This window comes from Sapajus apella, unplaced genomic scaffold, assembly GCF_009761245.1.
Source record: "Sapajus apella isolate SASKATOON/1434 unplaced genomic scaffold, GSC_monkey_1.0 scaffold16, whole genome shotgun sequence".
NCBI classification, from domain to species: Eukaryota; Metazoa; Chordata; class Mammalia; order Primates; family Cebidae; genus Sapajus; species Sapajus apella.
Window position 1 is genome coordinate 18397783 of NW_022436956.1, and position 18806 is coordinate 18416588.

An 18806-nucleotide genomic window follows, 5' to 3' on the forward strand; every position below is an offset into this window, starting at 1 on the left:
TATGGAGTCTCGCTCTGTTACCCAGGCTGGAGTGCAGTGGCCCGATCTCAGCTCACTGCAACCTCCACCTTCCAGGTTCAAGCACTCCTCCTGCCTCGGCCTCCTGAGTAGCTACGATTGCGGGCATGCGCCATCACACCTGGCTAATTTTTTGTGTGTTTTTAGTAGAGACAGAGTTTTACCATGTTGGCCAGGCTGGTCTGAAACTCCTGGCTTCAAGTGATCCGCCTGCCTCAGCCTCCCAGAGTGTTGGAATAACAGGCGTGAGCCACCGTGTCCGGCCAATACTGGTATCTTCTAACCTCAGCGCTTTTCTTTTCTCCTGGCAAGCACACTGCCTAGAGATTTCATCTACTCCCAAGTCTTTCACTGCCACTATCTTCTGATCACTCCCAAATCTCAGTCTCCATTCAAGACTTCTCTCCTGGGCTTGAGGTATCTGTATCCAACTGCCAGAACATCTCCAGTGGAGAGCCTGTGGGTGCAAGGTAACACTAGTCTGTGGGTACAAGTAGTCACCCAAAGTCCATTTTAGTGGCTTTCCAGCACCATATTTTTCCATCCCATGGAAATGCACTCTTCCCAAATACTCTGAGTCTCTCTTCTCCTTTGAAGACTGTAGTTTTGTGACTAGATGGTAGTTCCTGTTGCTTTTCTCCTTTCAAGTAAATTTTCTCTTAGGAGGCTTCTTAGCCATTATCAAATAGACCTCAACTGGGCTTGCCCTATGCCTATCTGAAACCCAGTCTAGGTTCAAGTTAGGACTCCTGTTAACCTGAGCTCTCACTTCCTGTCCCAGCCTGCTTTTCCTCAGGAGGCTCCTGTTGGTGAAAGAAACAATCATTCCCCTAGTTGCTCAGAAACCTGGGAGTCACTGGGATTTTTTCCTCTCCTTCACCTTCCTCATCTGATCAGTCACCAAGTGCTATCAACTCTGCTGTCTTAGTAGCTCTCGATATATACTTACCTATCAAATATCACTGTCATGCTGTATGTACTCCAGGCCTTCATTTCTCACCTGGATTACTGAAATATATCCCTAAAGAGTTTCTCTGCCTTCTGTCTGGCCACTCTCTTGAGTGATCTCTCCATCATGTACCTTTCAGTGACTGCTTGCACAAGCCCCTTGTGACCTGGTCGGTCTGGTCTCTCAATCCGCTAGAGTCAAGCACCTGATACTGGTCGCAACTCTTACTGTGAGATGATGGACAAGCCACTTGATCTCCTCAAACCTCAGTTCCTAAATCAAATGAATGATTGAATTCAGTCACTCAACTTTGTATGGATTAGGCACTAGGCAAAACATACTAGTGGATATAGGGATGAATGAGAAAAAGCTGCTGCATTCAAAGAGCTCCCAGACTCATCAACAAATTATTGTATGGTGAGATAATAAGTGCTATAATCCAGGAATATACAGTGTTGTGTGAATAATGTGGAATCAGTTTATCTCCAGAGCAGAAAAAGGGGAAGGCAGAAGAGGGCATTCAAAGTGATACCAGAGCTGTGCAGCAGGGGATGCTATTGTCCCCTCAAATCCTTTCTTCTCTTCTTCCCGAGTAATAGAGTCCCTTTTTCAGCTGGGCATACAGCCATCCAAAATAAAAACTATATTTCCCAGCTTCCTTTTCAGCTACGTGTAGCCATATGACTAAGTTGTGGCCAATGGGATGTCAGTATGAGAGGTAAGAACAGTATCTGGGATGTGTCTTTAAAGGGAGGGAATGTGTCTTTCTCCTTTCCCTCCTCCCTGTTCCCTGGGAGGTGGACTTGGTGACTGGAGGTGAAGCAGCTGGAACTTGGACATGAGCCTCTTGTTGACGAAAATAGCACAAGAAGATAGAAGCAGCCCTGGGCGGCCTACATTCACATGAGAAAGAAATGAGATTTCATTTTGTTTAAGCTATTCTCTTGCATACATACATACGTGTGTGTATACACATATACACACACATATATACACATATATATGTATGCAAGAGAATAAAAAATATATATGTGTATACATATACACACACACACACGTATTTCCCTTGCAGCTAAGTCTAATTCTAACTAATGCAAACTAAGTCTAAAAAATGACTATATACTCACCAGGAGATAGGCTATTTCAAGCAAAAGGAATAGCCTGTATAATGGCTCAGGGAATGCTGTAGTTTTATGTGGCAGGAGATGAGACTGGAAATGAGTTGGGACAAGCCACAGTGGAGAATGAATTAAATGGGCAGGAGTGTGGCAGAAAGACCTGTCGGAAGCTATGAATGCAATCAAGGTGACAGACGGTGCAATGATAGTACTGGAAATGAAGGAGAGGGGATTTATTCAAGATGCACTTAGGACCAATAATTGGGAGTTGTGCACGTGTGCATATGAGTACAGTAGATGGAGTGGGTGTGTCATCAGAGAAGATCTGAGCATTTGGGCTTGCTCTCCTCGGACGCCCTGTGAGTGGAGTTCAGCCTTTCCCCATGGGGCGTATCCTCCTCTTGCTCCAGTTTCTGGGGCTCATGGTCCTTGGCCCAGGTGCCTCTTGCCATCTCATCCTCACCCTGCTTAGCTTCCCTTGCTTGTTCCAGGATTATTCCATAAAGGGGGATGTGGGGGGTTCTTTAACCCTGTGAATACTGGTTCTCCCCAGGCTGCCTGAGGAGCCTGTAGTGGAGCTGTCAGGGGCTGCTCAGGCTCTGGCTGGCAGCTGGACACTCTCTGTCTTGCTGGCAGGGACACAGTGCCTCTGAGTAGTTGTGTAAGAAGGGGCCCTTGGAAGATAAACAGGCCCTTCTCTATTGGTGGGCCAGCCAGCAGGTCAGTGTGAAGGTTAAAGGTCACAAGGTTTGGGGGAAATTGGGTGAGAAGTTTAACCCCATTCCCAGTAAAGCTTCTGGGAAACACTTCTCTACTGGGGCAGCCCTGACACCAGGGCACTCATTAACCCTCTGGGTGCCAGAGAAAGGGCAGGAGGAGGTAAGTGCTGGGAGGCAGCTGAGGTCAACCTCTTTTGAACCTCCACGTGGTATTTACTCAGAGCAATTGGTGCCAGGGGCTCAGGGCCCTGGAGTATAAAGCAGAATGTTTGCTCTCTGTGCCCAGATGTGAGCAGGTGAGCAGCTGGGGCAGAGGGATGGGGGCCGCAGCCCTGAGGGAAGGCATGGCAGGTGGCCTCAGGGGAGAGCCTGGGGTGGCCCCTAAGACATCCTCTTGGAGCACTTTGGCAGAGTTGCTTCTTTGCCCTCGTTATGCCTCAGTTTTTCCCACCATGAAATGGGAGGGAGGGGGACAGGTGGGCAGGGACAGGTGGTAGAAGTGGCCTAGGGAGCTGCTCCTGGGGTCGGGGACATTTACGAAGGGGCAAGAGCACCATGCTCCCTGCTATCTGACTGAGTTGGCAAGGGCACACCCTCTCCCCGTGTCTGAGGAAGACACCCCAGCCTCTTTGACTCACCTAGGTCAGGACTCTTGAGCCTCAACAGCTCTGTGCTCCCCACCCCAAGGAAGGGTTAACAGGATTTTGGGCAGTTGTCCCTGGAGAGGCCCCCTGAGTCATGTCCTTCCTCTGCTTCTTTCCCTAACCAGGCCTCCCTCCACTTGCCTTCTCAGAGCAGATAATGGCAAGTATGGCTGCCGTGCTCACCTGGGCTCTGGCTCTCCTCTCAGGTGGGTCTCCGACCCTGACTTCAACGTGGGGGTGTGGGTGGGGGCTGGCCTGGGGGCCCTGTCCACCCCGGGGGCCCTGTCCACCCCGGGGGAGGAGAGCCCAGGCCCTGATCACCCAGTGCCTGTCCGCAGCGTCTTCGGCCACCCAGGCACGGAAAGGCTTCTGGGACTACTTCCGCCAGACCAGCGGGGACAAAGGCAAGATGGAACAGATCCATGAGCAGAAGATGGCTCGTGAGCCCGCGTGAGTGCCCGGGGAAGGGGTGTGGGCGAAGGGAGGAGACAGCTGGGCCATGCCATGATGCCCTGCGTCTGTGGCCCCTGTTGGGACAGAGGAAAGGAGCGGTGCTAGGTCTGCCCGCAGATCCCGGCCATCCTGGGCTCTTCAGCGCCCTCTGCCTGCAGCCCCTGCCTTAACAACTCTGTAGCTGTTGTCCGTTTGACCACTGAGGCGCGGGACCTGGGATCGACCGGGAGGACCCCTGCTGCGGTCCCCAGAATCAAAGGATGATGTGGCGCATCTATGCTTCTTTGATCAGTGTTGTAGGTCTGGATTTGCATATGCGATGTGTTTATGCTTCGTGTGTGAGAAGTTGTGACTGGCCAGGGTTAGGACAAGAGCCCCTGATTCTGGGGCCAATGCCCTGCGTCCTTGGTTCCCCTAGAAGATCAGTGCATGACGACTTGGGGACAAGAGAGATGATGGGGGCTAGCAGTCTGACAGCCTGGGTATCTGTCCCCTTCCTCAGGAACCTGAAAGACAGCCTTGAGCAAGACCTCAACAATATGAACAAGTTCCTGGAAAAGCTGGGGCCCCTGAGTGGGAGCGAGGCTCCTCGGCTCCCACGGGACCCGGTGGGCATGCGGCAGCAACTGCAGGAGGAGTTGGAGGAGGTGAGGGCGCGCCTGCAGCCCTACATGGCAGAGGCGCACGAGCTGGTGGGCTGGAATTTGGAGGGCTTGAGGCAGCAGCTGAAGCCCTACACGATGGATCTGATGGAACAGGTGGCCCTGCGCGTTCAGGAGCTTCAGGAGAAGTTGCGCGTGGTAGGAGAAGACACCAAGGCCCAGCTGCTGGGGGGCGTGGGCGAGGCGCGGGATTTGCTGCAGGAACTGCAGAGCCGCGTGGTGCACCACACCGGCCGTTTCAAAGAGCTCTTCCACCCGTACGCCGAGAGCCTGGTGAGCGGCATCGGGCGCCACGTGCAGGAACTGCACCGCAGTGTGGCTCCGCACGCCCCCGCCAGCCCCGCGCGCCTCAGCCGCTGCGTGCAGGTGCTCTCCCGCAAACTCACACTCAAGGCCAAGGCTCTGCATGCACGCATCCAACAGAACCTGGACCAGCTGCGCGAAGAGCTTAGCCGCGCCTTTGCAGGCACTGGGGCTGAGCAGGGGGGCGGCCTGGACCCGGAGATGCTCTCCGAGGAGGTGCGCCAGAGACTCCAGGCTTTCCGCCAGGACACCTACCTGCAGATCGCCGCCTTCACTCGTGCCATCGACCAGGAGACTGAGGAAGTCCAGCAGCAGCTGGCACCACCTCCACCAGGCCACAGCGCCTTCGCCCCAGAGTTTGGACAAATGGACAGTGACAAGGCCCTGAGCAAGCTGCAGGCCCGTCTGGATGACCTGTGGGAAGATATCACCTACGGCCTTCATGACCAGGGCCACAGCCATCTGGAGGAGCCCTGAGGATCTACTTCAGGCCTATTCTCAGCTCCTTGTCTGGGGAGCCCTGACCCTGAGCCTCCAGCATGGTTTAGTCCTTGAAAGTGGCCGGCTGGGTGGAGGGTGGAAGGTCCTGTGCAGGACAGGGAGGCCACCAAAGGGGCTGCTGTCTCTCACATATCCAGCCTCCTGCGACTCCCCCATCTGGATGCATTATACTCACCAGGCTTTGCAAACCCAGCTTTCCAGTGCTCATTTGGGAATTCTCATTAAGTTGCTTTTTTTTTTTTTTTTAAAGAGACGGGGTCTCGCTATGTTGCCCAGGCTGGAGTGCGATGGCTATTCACAGGCACAATCCCACTACTGATCAGCACGGGAGTTTTGACCTGCTCCATTTCCAACCTGGGCCGGTTCACCCCTCCTTAGGCAACCTGGTGGTCCCCCACTCCCAGGAAGTCACCATATTGATGCCAAACTTAGTGCGGACACCCGATTGGCATAGCGCACTACGGCCCGGAACTCCTGGCCTCAAGCGATCCTCCCACCTCAGCCTCCCGAGTAGCTGGGACTACAGGCACTCACTACCATGCCTGGCAAGTTGCTCCTTTCAAGGGTGAGGGAGTTGGGAGGGAGAAAGGCACCATGCATGTGGGCGATTATCTGCAAGCCTGTTCGCCATGATGCTGGAAGCCTGTGCCACTACATCCTGGAGTTTGGCTCTGGTCACTTTTGGCTGCCTGGTGGCCACTGCTACAGCTGGTCCACAGAGAGGAGCACTTGTATCCCCAGGGCTGCCGTGGCAACTTCTGTCAGGGGAATAGAAGGGAGAAAGAGGAAAATACCATGGGGAGAACATGTGATGGTGTGTGTATATCCCTGCTGGCTCTGATGCTGGTGGGTACGAAAGGGGTGGGGGGCAGGGCTGGGATGGGAAAAGGCAGAGCCCACATTTCCTGACATAGCTCTACACCTAAATAAGGGACTGAACCCTCCAAACTGTGGGAGCTCCTTAAACTCTCTAGGGAGCATACTGTGTGCGCTTCCCATCTCCAGCCCCTCCCTCCAGACTCCCAAGCTGAAGCCTGGACTTCTGGCTCAAATGAAATAGATGTTTATGATAGAAGTTTGCCTGGTGTGACTCTCATCTGGACCATGTCTGAAAGCAGTGGCCTCACCACTATCCCCAAAGCACATCCATCGCCCACTCCATTTCCCTGCTGCTCTTTCTCATCAACCCCTCCCAGTCCAGGTCTGCCAAAGGGGCTCTGTCTGGGCTCTGCTTCACCGCTCCTGGCTAGACAACAGCTGTCTGTCACACTTGGCGGGAGGCCCTTCCTCTGCACCTGCACTGTTCACTAGCCTGCTCCACACAGGACAGTGTGTATGGAATGCGGGCTGTGTCTGCAGGAGCTGTGGCCCTGGTGGACCTGAGAGTCCTGAGGTGGCCTGTCTCCTTTGTTCCTGCTGTTCTAGAGTTTGGCCTCTTTTTACGCCGGACTGTCTTCTTGGGACACCCAAACTGTCAGTCAGGGGCACCAATGCTCCCCATAGCTCCCCTGGGAACTGTGAAACTGGGGTGTGGTGGGGGAAGTGGAAAGGGTAAGCCCCTTCCCTTTGAACTGTCCCGTCCGGCTCCCTTTCCTCCCAGCTCAGCCTGCTGCCCCAGGGTTCTCAACACGCCTGCTCACCAATCCCATAGCACAGACCCCACACATATGTAGGCTCATCATGCCGGCAGTCTGGTCTTCCCTGTCACCTGGATTTTGGCAATGTTGGCAAGGGAACCAGGTTGTGGCCCCCGCACCTAGAGAGAGGAAGTGCTGGAAAGGTAGAAACAAAAAAAGTGTTTTTGTTGTTGTTGGGAAACTTGAAAAGCATGGGTCAAGGGGGTGGGCTATGGTGGGGATCAGGAGGTGGGAGTGAAAATGGGGGCTGTGTACTTGAGGCTGGGATTGGGGAAGGTAGTGATGAGGACAGAACAGGGAGTGGGAGGAACAGAAAGGGACAGAGGGATTGAGGGACTGAGAGAGGGGAAGAAGCTGAACCACCCGGAGGGGGACCCTAGAACGCAAGCAGCATGTGGCCCAACACTGGAACCAGGCAGTCCGGCTCCGGGCGCACCTTCTCAGGCATTCCTCAGGGACAAGCCAGGCTCCTTGTCCTCAAGGCTCTTGTAGACCGACGTGGGGACCAATAGAACCCAGTGCGGTGGAGCTATTGTGAAGAAGCAAAAAACTGCTCTGGTTCTGAGAGGCCGTCTTGGGGGAAGTGATGACTGAGTTGAGGTGGATCCGGCTGGCGATGGAAGGTTCAAGTCATATAATCCCGGGAACCAGGAGCCCTTGACGACACTGTTCCCCGAGGGCCCGGAGTCTGCGGCCTCTTTAAGAAAAGAGGCGGGGGTGGTGGCAGCTGGCGGAAGTGACGACAGAGGGGTGCGTCCGCGAGAACACCGGAAGTCGGAAGCCGGGGTCTCAACTGCGCGTGGTGGCGATGGCGGCTAGCGGGGCTGTGGAACCGGGGCCCCCGGGGGCTGCCGTCGCCCCTTCGCCCGTTCCGGCCCCGCCGTCCGCTCCGAGTCACCTGTTCCGGCCCATCAGCGCCGAGGACGAGGAGCAGCAGCCCACCGAGATCGAGTCGCTCTGCATGAACTGTTACCGCAATGTGAGGCGGGGGCACGGCGCTGTCGGCGGGAGGGTAGGGCTTGGGCCGGGACTAGCCGGGGGTTGGACCCAGCCTGATGGGCCCGGCCGGGGACCCCGAGGCGCGCCCAGCGACAGTAGGGCGGGGAACGGAAGTTTCATTGATTCTTTCCTTCGTTGTCTTGTATTTCACCAGGGCATGACGCGACTCCTGCTCACCAAGATTCCCTTCTTCAGAGAAATAATCGTGAGCTCCTTTTCCTGCGAGCACTGTGGCTGGAACAACACGGAGATCCAGTCGGCAGGCAGGATCCAGGACCAGGGAGTGCGCTACACTTTGACCGTCAGGGCTCTGGAGGTGAGAGGACCTCAGAGCAGGTACCTCAGTATTCTAGAGGGAGCTTGGGGACTGGGGTCAGAGCTCGGGTCCAGGCGGTCGGAACTTAAATCCGCCATGTCTCCTAGCCTTAGTTTCTTTTGTAAAATGTTGCTGGTGCTGTCACCAGCTCAAGTGAGATAAGATTTGTGGAAATGCTTTGTAAATGTTGTCTGAGTGTATGATATGAGCAGTAGTTGTTATGAATAGTATTTTCACCATTTGGACAGCCTGGCTCACACCACCTGTACTATTTGAAAGGAGCAGTCTGGACCCTGTGGAGTGGAGAGAGGGAGAGACAGCTGGGCTGGGGTCTGATGGAAGGGGACAGCCTGATTATTGCTTGGAGAAGGTGTTCTGCATCCTCTTTGTACTGAACGTTTAACTTTCTGCCCAGGACATGAACAGAGAAGTGGTGAAGACTGACTCTGCTACCACAAGGATTCCTGAGCTAGATTTTGAAATTCCTGCCTTTAGCCAGAAAGGAGGTAAGTTTAAGATCAGAATATTTGGGCTGTTCACATGTAGCTAGAATCTTACCCTCTTTCGTGCAAACCCCCTGGTGCCAGGTCTGATGATTTGTGTATGGGTTCCAGCATGTAATCATTGTGATCTTCATTGGTTTCTCATGAGTGGAAACAGCTGGAAATGATAGAAAGTAATGGTAAGCCCATAGTATGCTTATTATAGAATTTTAGCATTGCTATTATCAGACGTGAATGGCACCTTGCACCTGGCCTTCTCATTTTACAGATGAGGAAATAAAGCCCAGAGAGTTTAAGTGAATTGCCCAGGGTCATACAGGCAGTTAATAACAGAGCTAAGGCCAAGACCAGTTGTCTTTTGTTCTTGTTCACAAGCTCTGACCACTGTTGAAGGATTGATCACCCGTGCTATCTCTGGCCTGGAGCAGGACCAGCCTGCACGAAGGGTAAGCTGGGGTTTTCTGATTGCAGCAGCTCAAGGAATATTTGCTTATATGTGTCTGAATAGAGTGTCTCATGTGGCTGAATAGTTGAATGTTGGAGAAATTTTTGGGTAAGCATATGGTGGTGCTGGAGCTGCTAGGATGTTGCATATGTTGTAATTCTTGTCTTTTCTCCTTCCCTCCCCCGGCATGTATTCAGGTCTCATCAGACAGACAATATAACTTTACCTCTGAAGAGCCTTTCCTAATCCTCTTGGGTTGTCTGTGTTTCTTGAGTATTCCATTGCATTTTAGATTTATTATGACAGAAGTAATATACTATAACTGCGTCTTTAGTTATTTGTCTCCTTAACTGGCTGGGGAGCCCCATGAGAGGACTGATATATTTACCGTCATATATCTAACCTGGCATGAATGCCTGGGCTAAATGGTTGAATGAGTGAGAAAAATGAGGCTTACCTGTCACAACCCATCAACTTCAGCCTTGTTTGCTACTTCTCCTTGTGAAGCCTGAGTCACTCTGTTTCCAGTCACACTGAGACAGGTGGTGACTTCCTAATGGAAGTAACATGGGCATGACAAGGGGCAGGGCATAAGGCATCCCACCGGGGCTGATGCTTTACTGTCTGTTCATGGCAGGCAAACAAGGATGCCACAGCTGAAAGAATTGATGAGTTCATTGTCAAACTGAAGGAGCTAAAGCAAGTAACCTCTCCTTTCACTCTGGTGAGTATTAAGAGACTGGAATCACCCTCGATTAGAGGAGGAGGGACCATTAAGACTGCTGGGATTTTCCATTGTGGTGCCTGAGTGGTCTGATGGTAGGTGATATAGGATTGTTTGATTTCCTGTTGCAGTGACCCTCTCTTCACCCATTTGTTAGATCATCGATGATCCCTCAGGGAACAGCTTTGTGGAAAACCCACATGCTCCTCAGAAAGATGATGCCCTGGTGATCACACACTACAACCGGACCCGACAGCAGGAAGAGATGCTGGGGCTTCAAGTAAGTAGACTGAAGGATCCAGAGAATGCTCTGGAATTATCATGTACTCCGGATTGCTTGGAGTCAGTGGGAACTGATTTTGCTGCTGCTGCTCTGTGTGCCCTGTCTCAGCTTGTTTGTGCTGCTCATCTTGCTCATGTCCAGGACTTGGGTAAATGTCACAGAAAGGATGGCAGTGGCTGTGATTCTGCCTTAAGCTCTGTTTGGTTGGGGCTTTACTTTCTGGTTTCTTTAACTGATGAGATGGCACCTGACCTAAGTGAAGCAGAGCATTTTCTCCCACTCCAGGACAGGGTGTTGGGGATACTGAGGTATACCTGCCAGCTTGTGATGTGCATCTTTGCTATTTTAGGCAGAAGCACCAGCAGAGAAGCCAGAAGAGGAAGATCTCAGAAATGAAGTGAGTCACATTGGCTACTGGTGAGGAAGGAGCAGAGTTATGGGCTGAGACTGATGCTGTTCAGTGTCTGTCTTCTTGCCACCAACACAGATGACCACCAGCATACTAACTGAGTGTCGTCAGTGTGAACATCCCATCTGGGAGGGCTCACCCTTTGTCCCTATATTGTGTTCCAGGTGCTCCAGTTCAACACAAACTGCCCAGAATGCAATGCCCCCGCTCAGACTAACATGAAGCTAGTACGTATCTTTTGCCAAGCAGTTGGGTTGCTCTTCATCTGACTCAGGCATGAAGATTATAATCAGGTTGGGAGCATCCCTTTTAAGGAAAGCATGTGCTGTATACCCAGTGATAAGGAGGATATTATCTTTGATTAGACTGTGTACCTTGGCTTTTGGGTTCAAGGAGAAATTTAGGCCATGGTCTCTAGACTGTGTGTGGTGTGGTCTGAGCGATGCCTTCAAACATGTGAATAGGGATCATCAGGGGCTGGGAACTTGTCCTCTTCTGGAGGACTCTGGACTGCCTCTTGTGAATATTTCCAGCAGTTCTGGGACCAGCATTTGTGTTTGTGTGGGGTTTGGCTTTGTTTTTCTTCAGATGGTGGTCTTGTTCTCCTTGGAGTAGATTTCCTTAACTCCATTTTCCAGAAATCCCTCACTTTAAGGAGGTTATCATCATGGCTACCAACTGCGAGAACTGCGGGCATCGGACCAATGAGGTGGGTGGGCACCATTATTTGGGAAGAAGACTAGCTTAAGGGTAACCCCCTTTTAACTATCATTCTTCCTAAGTCTGCTTCAGGACTCAGGCAGGGGGTGTGGAACAGGTTGGGTCTTTCTCTTAGGTCTAGTGTAGGGTGATGAGCCCTTGAAGGAATGGGATATTAGCCTAGAGAAGAAAAGTTAGAGATTCCATAACTTGTTTAAAACATATTAAAGGTTGATTATATGGAAGACCCACTCCTTAGAGGCGTGGAAGTTCAGGGAGGCAGATTTTGATTTCACAATGAAGAGCTTAACAGAGCTGTCTGAAAATAGAATGGGCTGCCTTGGAGGATTATAAATTCCCTTCCCCTGAGTGTGTCTGAGTATAAGCTAATTAAATTCTTAAACCAGACTATTATAAAGGAGATCCACACACTGGATGCAGTGGATGAAAGGGCTGGATAAATGCTTAAAACTCTTTCAACCCCAAGAGTCAGTTTTTTCGTTTTTTAGGGTAAATTCAGAGTTTGTTGGCAATTTGTGATAAGTTTTGGCATGTTACCAGGGTTGGTCACTGCCCCTGGACAGCTCTTGGTTTTTTTGGTTTGGGTGACTGCTGTTTAGAAGGCTCTGTCTTTGGTAGCTATTAGTGGGCCTAACTGATTGGAGGTCCAAACCTACGTTCCAAGTCTCCTGGGTACCAAGCGAGGCTTGGGGTCTTCTCTCTGTTGCTCCTGTTACCTATGCAGGTGAAATCTGGAGGAGCAGTAGAAGCCTTGGGCACCAGGATTACCCTCCATATCACAGATCCCTCAGATATGACCAGAGACCTCCTCAAGGTAACAGTCTGCTTGGGAAAGTGTCCTCATAAGTTAGATAAGCTATATCTAGAGGAAGCTGTGTTTTAGAAATAATGTTCAGGGACATGAGATGTCTCCTACTTCCCTGGCTTTGAGGACCCCTGAGCAGAGGGGGTTCATTCAAGGTTGGAATTGCAGATTTAGAAGGTGACCTGTTAGCTCTTTCTGATGACTTGGCAGCTTTTTGGCTTCCAGTGTCTATCTGGGCCCTCTTTACCATCCCCTAGTGAGAGGATACCTGACAGCTTGAAGCTATGACTGAGTTTCCCTTTATTAAGTTGGATCTATTCCCGTGGTTCAGATGGACAGGAGTGAGTCTCAAACTTTAACAAGGGAGTCAGAGGATACTGGGACAGCTGCCCTTTTCCCCAGTCTATCACTGCGAGTATTAACTGGGCAGGAGGCCTCTTGTTGGCTGTTTTTGCTTCTGACTTACAGCTTAAACTGATGTCTCATCTCACAGTCTGAGACTTGCAGTGTGGAAATCCCAGAGCTAGAATTTGAACTGGGAATGGCCGTCCTCGGGGGCAAGTTCACCACACTGGAAGGGCTGCTGAAAGACATCCGGGAACTGGTGAGTCACCTGAGTAGAGTGTAAACCACCTTTGAGCAGTTTGGCTGTGTGAAAAGGGACTGAAAAACTTCAGACATCCTAGTTTTCGATGCTGATAACCGGGTTTCTTTGCCTTAAAGCTGGTTTAAGAGACTTACATATTATTTTGGATTGTGAAGATAAGTTTGTGGGAAATGTTGAATGGAAATTCCAGGCCTAACTTTGAGACTTTATAGTTATTTTCTGGTCTTGGATAAGTCATTTATTTTACTGTAAATTTAGGGGATGAGGGTCCTTCTCGCACCTAAAACTTCCCAAAATAAAAAACGTACATGTATGTGTTGACTTAGCCCAAATATTTATCTTCTTGATGAATTATTTCATATGATACTCTGATGGGCATTTTGTATTTGTAAATTGTACTTTTTCTTAGCATTTCTTCTCCAAATTAGGATTAGAGATTATATTCTAAGAACATGTTTCTAGATTTTGTTTTACATTGCCAGTTTTGTTATCTTGGCACATTATCCCGTAGACTCCTAGGAGTGACTGCTTTGGTCAGAAAGGTGGTGTGGACTAAATGGAAATGAAGTTTCTCTGATTGGGCATCCACTGCCACCGCCTTCCTAATTTATGGTCAGGCCTAACAAACATAAAGCCAGTATTCACACAATTTGTATGTCATTTATTGCAGGTGACCAAAAACCCTTTCACACTGGGCGACAGTTCCAGTCCTGGCCAGATGGAGAAACTGCAGGAGTTTAGCCAGAAGATGGACCAGGTAAGAGGTCACTGGCCAGTCAGTACTTAGAGTCCTGGGGCTCCAGTGAACAAGAGGCTGCATGCTCGTGTCTTGCGACTTTTTGAAGATCTAACCATCAGGTTGGGGATTCTTCTGGTTCCCTATATTCCATGTCTTCTTTCTTGTTTTTCACCCTTATTTTGTTGGAGCATCTTTTCCAGTAACTTCCTAGGAAAAAGTGCATGGGAAATAAAATTTCTGGGACCTTCCATGTTCGAATATTTCTGTTATCACACTGAAGTGACTATTGGCTGGGAATAGGATTCTAGGATAGAAATAATTTTTTACCAGAAATTTGAAGACACTGCTCTACAGTCTTCCAGTTTGGTGAAGACACTGCACTGCTGTCTTCCAGTTTGGCTGTTGAGAAGTCTGAAGCCATTTTGATTCCTGGTCTTTTATATGTGACCTAGTCTGTGATCTCTTTGTCTCTGATGTGGAAGTTTAGGATGTGCCTTGGTGTGGGTCACTTTTTACCCAGTGGGCTAAGCACTTGGTGAATCTATGGATCTTTTCAGTCTGGAAAACTCATGTGGTTCAGTTCTAGGAAGCTTTCATGAATTATTCTATTGGGGATTATCTTTTTTCTGATTATTTTTTCTGTTCTTTCTGAAAACTCCTGGGTTTTAGATATTAGACTTACTTGTCTGGTCTTCTATAATTTACTTTTTTTTTTTGTCCTATTTTTAGTTTCTTGGGGTTTTTTTTGTTCTACTTTGGGAGATTCCCTCAACTTTATTTTCCAACTCTTCAATTGAGGTTTTCATTTCCACTAAAATTTTTACTTTCCAAAGAGTTTTTTAAAAAATAGAATCCTGTCTTAAGGATGTAGTATTTTTTCTTCTTGGGGATTATTATTATGTTTTTTTTTTTTTTTTTTTTTTTTTTAATTTTTTTAGCATGCAGTTTATATAGTGCTTCTTGAGAATACTGATGTTGGATTTTTTTTGAGATTTTTTTTCTCCTTGCATCCGATTTTTTCCCCATTTAATTTCCTGTCTTTCAGTTTTAAGGGCTTTGCTCACATGTCTGATAATCATTGATTGTCTTCTTACAAGTAGAGGCCTAAAGATCTGAGTAGGGTGAGCCTTGTTGACATGGGGCTTAATGCAGGGGGATTTAGCTTAGCCATTTTGTTGAGGTAGCCTCCAATGCCAGAACTGTTAGGTATTTCCTCCTGGGCCGGTCAGATTCCTCTCATCTCCTTGCTGTTCCATTTCCTGGCCTGAGGGTAAAGGCTTGTCTGGCAGTGTTCTGAGAGCTATGGGGAAGGGCTGGGGTGTGTATGTATTCTGTTTCCCATAAGCTTACATTCATTTAACCTCCTTGTTCTTGATTCCTTTCCCTCCAGTCTCAACTGGGCCAGCACCCTTCAGTCCACAGGTTGCTGATGTTAGGTTTTCTCACCAGTCCTTATTTTAGATCCTTTCCACTTTACTTTTAGAGCTACCTAATTACACCAATTCTTAAAACTTTTGAGGATTCTGTAATATAAATTGGATTGGTTCTTGTCTGGCAGACATAGCCCCTTTTTTTGGGGGGGGATTATGTAAAGTTTACTTGCCTTGTTCTCTCTCTCTCTCCTTTAGATTATCGAAGGTAATATGAAGGCCCACTTTATTATGGATGATCCAGCAGGAAACAGTTATTTGCAGGTATGGTAGACCTTGTCTGATGTTTCATAAAGATACATTTTGTGATCTTCCTTGAATATATATCATTTCCTTAGAAACGGAAAGACTTGATTCCAAAGGGACTGCTTTTTACCAAAGAGGCAGAAATTAGAAGATACATAAGGGAGAAAAGAGGAGGGTGTGGGAGAGGATTTTTTTTTTTTAAGTGTATGTAAGGAAGGAAAAAATGGATACTCTGAGGCTTCTTTTTTCCTATAGTCTAACTCTTGTCCCCAGTTCTGGAGTTTTCATTTTGCAAATCTGATTATGGAGTGAGGAGAAATGGTTCCTTGTCCTGAGGCCAAGATAGGAAACTGAGAGGCTTTAAAAGTTGACTGGGGAGGTAGTCTGGTGATTGAGGTACCTTGAACATTTATTGAATATTTATCATGGGTCAGGCAAAACTCTTGTAAGTTCTTTCCAAGATTAAGACCATTGCCACATGTTTCATAAGAAGGTGCAGATGTAACAAAATAAATGGATTGTTCCCTGATTCTGGGGCTGGGCTTTTCCACCCTTGGTTCTTGTGGGCACTGTTGCTACCCTCTAGTTCCGTCTAGCCATGGGAAATTGGAGGCCAATAAATAGAAGAAAAAAACCCCCAAAGTCATTAGTTCTTGTGAAAGTGGGAGTTGGAAGCTGCCTGCAGGGAGGGAAGTGGCACGGTGGCACTGATTATCTGTCCTTGACCTTGCAGAATGTGTATGCACCTGAAGATGATCCTGAGATGAAGGTGGAGCGTTACAAGCGCACTTTTGACCAAAATGAGGAGCTAGGGCTCAATGACATGAAGACAGAGGGCTATGAGGCTGGCCTGGCTCCACAACGGTAGCAGTGGGTGGGTCAAGAGCCAGCCTCCAGCGCCGCTCATTCTGCAGGTTATTAGTATTAGAAGGCTGGGAGTGCCCTCTGCACCAGCCCTTGCCCATGGTGGGACGGACATCCTGGTCTGAGTCAGATCTAGGCACACTTTCTAAACAGCTTGTGATGCAAATGCGAGCCTATTGTGTTACTTGACCTTATTTTGGAGGTTTTGAATTGGCCTAGGAAGAAACCCAGAAATGAACTAGGGGTATGTCATGATCACTTTTTTCATAGCAAGTCTTTACCCTCCCTCCACATAATGCTCTGTCCTCTTAAGGTTGGAACTCTGAAGTTGGAGAAGTTGGGATAAATTTACACCTGGAGTTTGGTTGTCGGTTCTGAATATTGTAAAATACTGACTTTCAACAGGAAAGGAGTCTCCTGAGGGGAGACCGAGTCCAGCACAAGTGAAGGAGTTACCATTAAAATGATGACTTTCAAACTGGCCTCTGTATTGGCTCTATCTGTGTTTGATATCATGTTGTTAGAATTCAGCCTCCTAAAGAAAATTTTCCTGTGTGTCCACTGTAATTTGGAGATTGCAGCTGGCATTTAATTCATTCCTTCAACAGATGCTTGCTTGTCTACTTTGTGCCAAGCACACTACAGAACAGAGGACATCATAAATCTCTTTTATGGAACTTTAAGTCTAGTGGGGAAAAATGACAAACAGATCAGGAAACAGTACACGGAGGAATGTAAAGCAGAGATGGGGGCTGGTTGTGCAAGGAAAGGGGAAGTAGGAAAGATCTTCTGAACAAGAAGGTGATCATTTGACATTTGGGCAAAGCTGAGGAGGTTAGGGAGTGAGCCGTGTGGGTAGCTGGGGGAAGAGATTTCCCGGCAGAGGAACTGCACATGCAAGAGCTGTGAGGTTAGAGCCAGTGGGGTTATCCGATCAGTTAGCCCCACTCTCAGTTACAAATGGCAAAACACATTTAACCAGAGAGACAGGAGGCCATCTGCAATTGTTCCGAAAGTTAAAGACCAGTGAGCACTCTGCTGCTCAGGCCCTGGACTTGCTAGCTGGTGCTCTTTGCACTATAGTCTGCTGCCTTTCATAAATAAAAGGTGACTCCTGCAGTGCAGACTGCAGGGTATTTGTTCAATAAAGACCAGTTCATTGGTCTTTATTAAGATAACATCTTTTAATTACGATGTTATCATAAACCTTATTGCGTTGTGTTGCAAACTTAACTCTGAAGAATGATTTAGAGATGACTTAGCAATCAGACATCTACTCTCACTGCTCTATTAAACTATTCTCAAAGGTCACAGGTGATTTTCCACTTGGGAAATGTTACCTCTTTCTGTCATATTTGGTAGTGGACCATCTCTTCTTAACCCTTCTCTTGGCTCTCCATACCCTTGGTTTTCCCGTCACTTTGAATCTTTCTTATTTGGACACTCTGCCTCCTCCCTTTTCCTGAAATATATTTGTTTCCAAGAGTTACGCTTTCAGACGTCTCTCCATATCAGATTCTTTGGCATCTTACTATCATGTGGGACTAACTTCCAGATCTGTATCTCTAATTTCTGTAAGTGAGGGTGGGAGTAAAATGTTTGGAGACTCAAGTTAGCAAATGACTCATTCAAACTATAAAGCTTCAGTACTTTTAGTAACCTTACAGGCAACTATTCTACCCTAAGAGATTATCTCAGCCGGGCACAGTAGCTCACACCTATAATCCCAGCACTTTGGGAGGCTGAGGCGGGCGGATCACGAGGTTAGGAGTTTGAGACTAGCCTGACCAACATGGTGAAACCTGTCTCTCCTAAAAATACAAAAAAATTAGCCAGGCATGTTGGTACGCACCTATGATCCCAGCTACTCGGGAGGCTGAGGCAGGAGAATCACTTGAACCTGGGAGGAGGCAAAGGTTGCAGTGAGTGAGCTAAGATCGTGCCACTGCGCTCCAGCCTGGGCAACAGAGTGAGACTGTCTCAAAAAGAGAGATTATCTCTAGATATGTTTCCAGCTGAATTGGGAATCTAAGTTTACCAGACAACCCTTCATTTGGTCTCTTAGGTAGACTTCCCCATAGTGTGGGTGTGCTCTGTTAAGATAAACCCCACGATCAGGTTCATTTTCCATTGTGAAGGAAAAAAAAATGGCACTCCGGCTTATTACCGAATCTGTTGTGAGTTTGGTTGCTGCGAGGCAGTCTCAGAATTCACCCAGTTGCTGGGAAATGACCTGAGTTTCTCAACTTGCAAAGACTGAGGACCAAGTGCCAGACCAGGATAACCCAACTAAGGCACTTCCTGCCCTTTGATGACAAGGCATTCTTTAGTTTCATACTCTTTTCTTGAAGCATCTCTCAGCTCCTTTCTCATTTCATAAAGTGTGTCAGGATGGGAGCTTACATTTAGTTAACTGGGTCTTGCTCCACAGCCCCTAGCATATGACACATGGTTAGTAAAATCTGTTAAAATTGTCCATCCTAGATCAAACCCTATGAGGACACTAGGGATAACATCTATAGGTAATAAGGTATGAAAAGGGTCCTGCTTTAAGGTGAGGGCAGGTGAGACAGTCAAAAGTGCCAGGCCAAGAACATGTAGATTGTTTCACAGCCACAAGAGTAAAATTTAAGTGGAAAGTTTTGTGATTGTGTTAAAAAAAGAAAGTGGTTTGTGTGTGAGGGCACGCCTCCTGCTTTCATGGTTCAAGTA

At 48.5% G+C, this 18806-nt stretch overlaps 2 protein-coding genes across 5 annotated transcripts; both read left to right on the plus strand.

Annotated features, from left to right (window-relative positions):
• The first annotated feature begins 2847 nt into the window (after positions 1 to 2847).
• On the plus strand, positions 2848 to 5559 carry APOA5 (apolipoprotein A5). Of its 2 annotated transcripts, none has more exons than XM_032285445.1 (4): positions 2848 to 2961; positions 3598 to 3654; positions 3787 to 3898; positions 4404 to 5559. In XM_032285445.1, exons 2-4 carry the CDS (start codon positions 3606 to 3608, stop codon positions 5341 to 5343), a joined length of 1101 nt encoding a protein of 366 aa, XP_032141336.1. In that variant the 5' UTR covers positions 2848 to 2961; positions 3598 to 3605; the 3' UTR covers positions 5344 to 5559. The 2 variants fall into 2 exon arrangements, with proteins under 2 accessions (XP_032141336.1, XP_032141337.1); XM_032285446.1 differs by lacking the exon at positions 2848 to 2961 and adding an exon at positions 3058 to 3100.
• Positions 5560 to 7730: 2171 nt separating this feature from the next.
• ZPR1 (ZPR1 zinc finger) lies at positions 7731 to 16576 on the plus strand. 3 transcript variants are annotated; one of them, XM_032285448.1, is made up of 14 exons: positions 7742 to 8016; positions 8158 to 8319; positions 8735 to 8825; positions 9198 to 9268; positions 9905 to 9991; positions 10149 to 10271; positions 10624 to 10671; positions 10848 to 10914; positions 11322 to 11392; positions 12128 to 12217; positions 12702 to 12812; positions 13486 to 13572; positions 15183 to 15248; positions 15964 to 16576. In XM_032285448.1, the coding sequence occupies exons 1-14, from the start codon at positions 7813 to 7815 to the stop codon at positions 16096 to 16098; spliced, it is 1413 nt and encodes a 470-aa protein (XP_032141339.1). In that variant the 5' UTR covers positions 7742 to 7812; the 3' UTR covers positions 16099 to 16576. The 3 variants fall into 3 exon arrangements, with proteins under 3 accessions (XP_032141341.1, XP_032141339.1, XP_032141340.1); XM_032285449.1 differs by having other exon boundaries at positions 7747 to 7983; XM_032285450.1 differs by lacking the exon at positions 11322 to 11392 and having other exon boundaries at positions 7731 to 8016; positions 10848 to 10910.
• The last annotated feature ends 2230 nt before the right edge of the window (positions 16577 to 18806 follow it).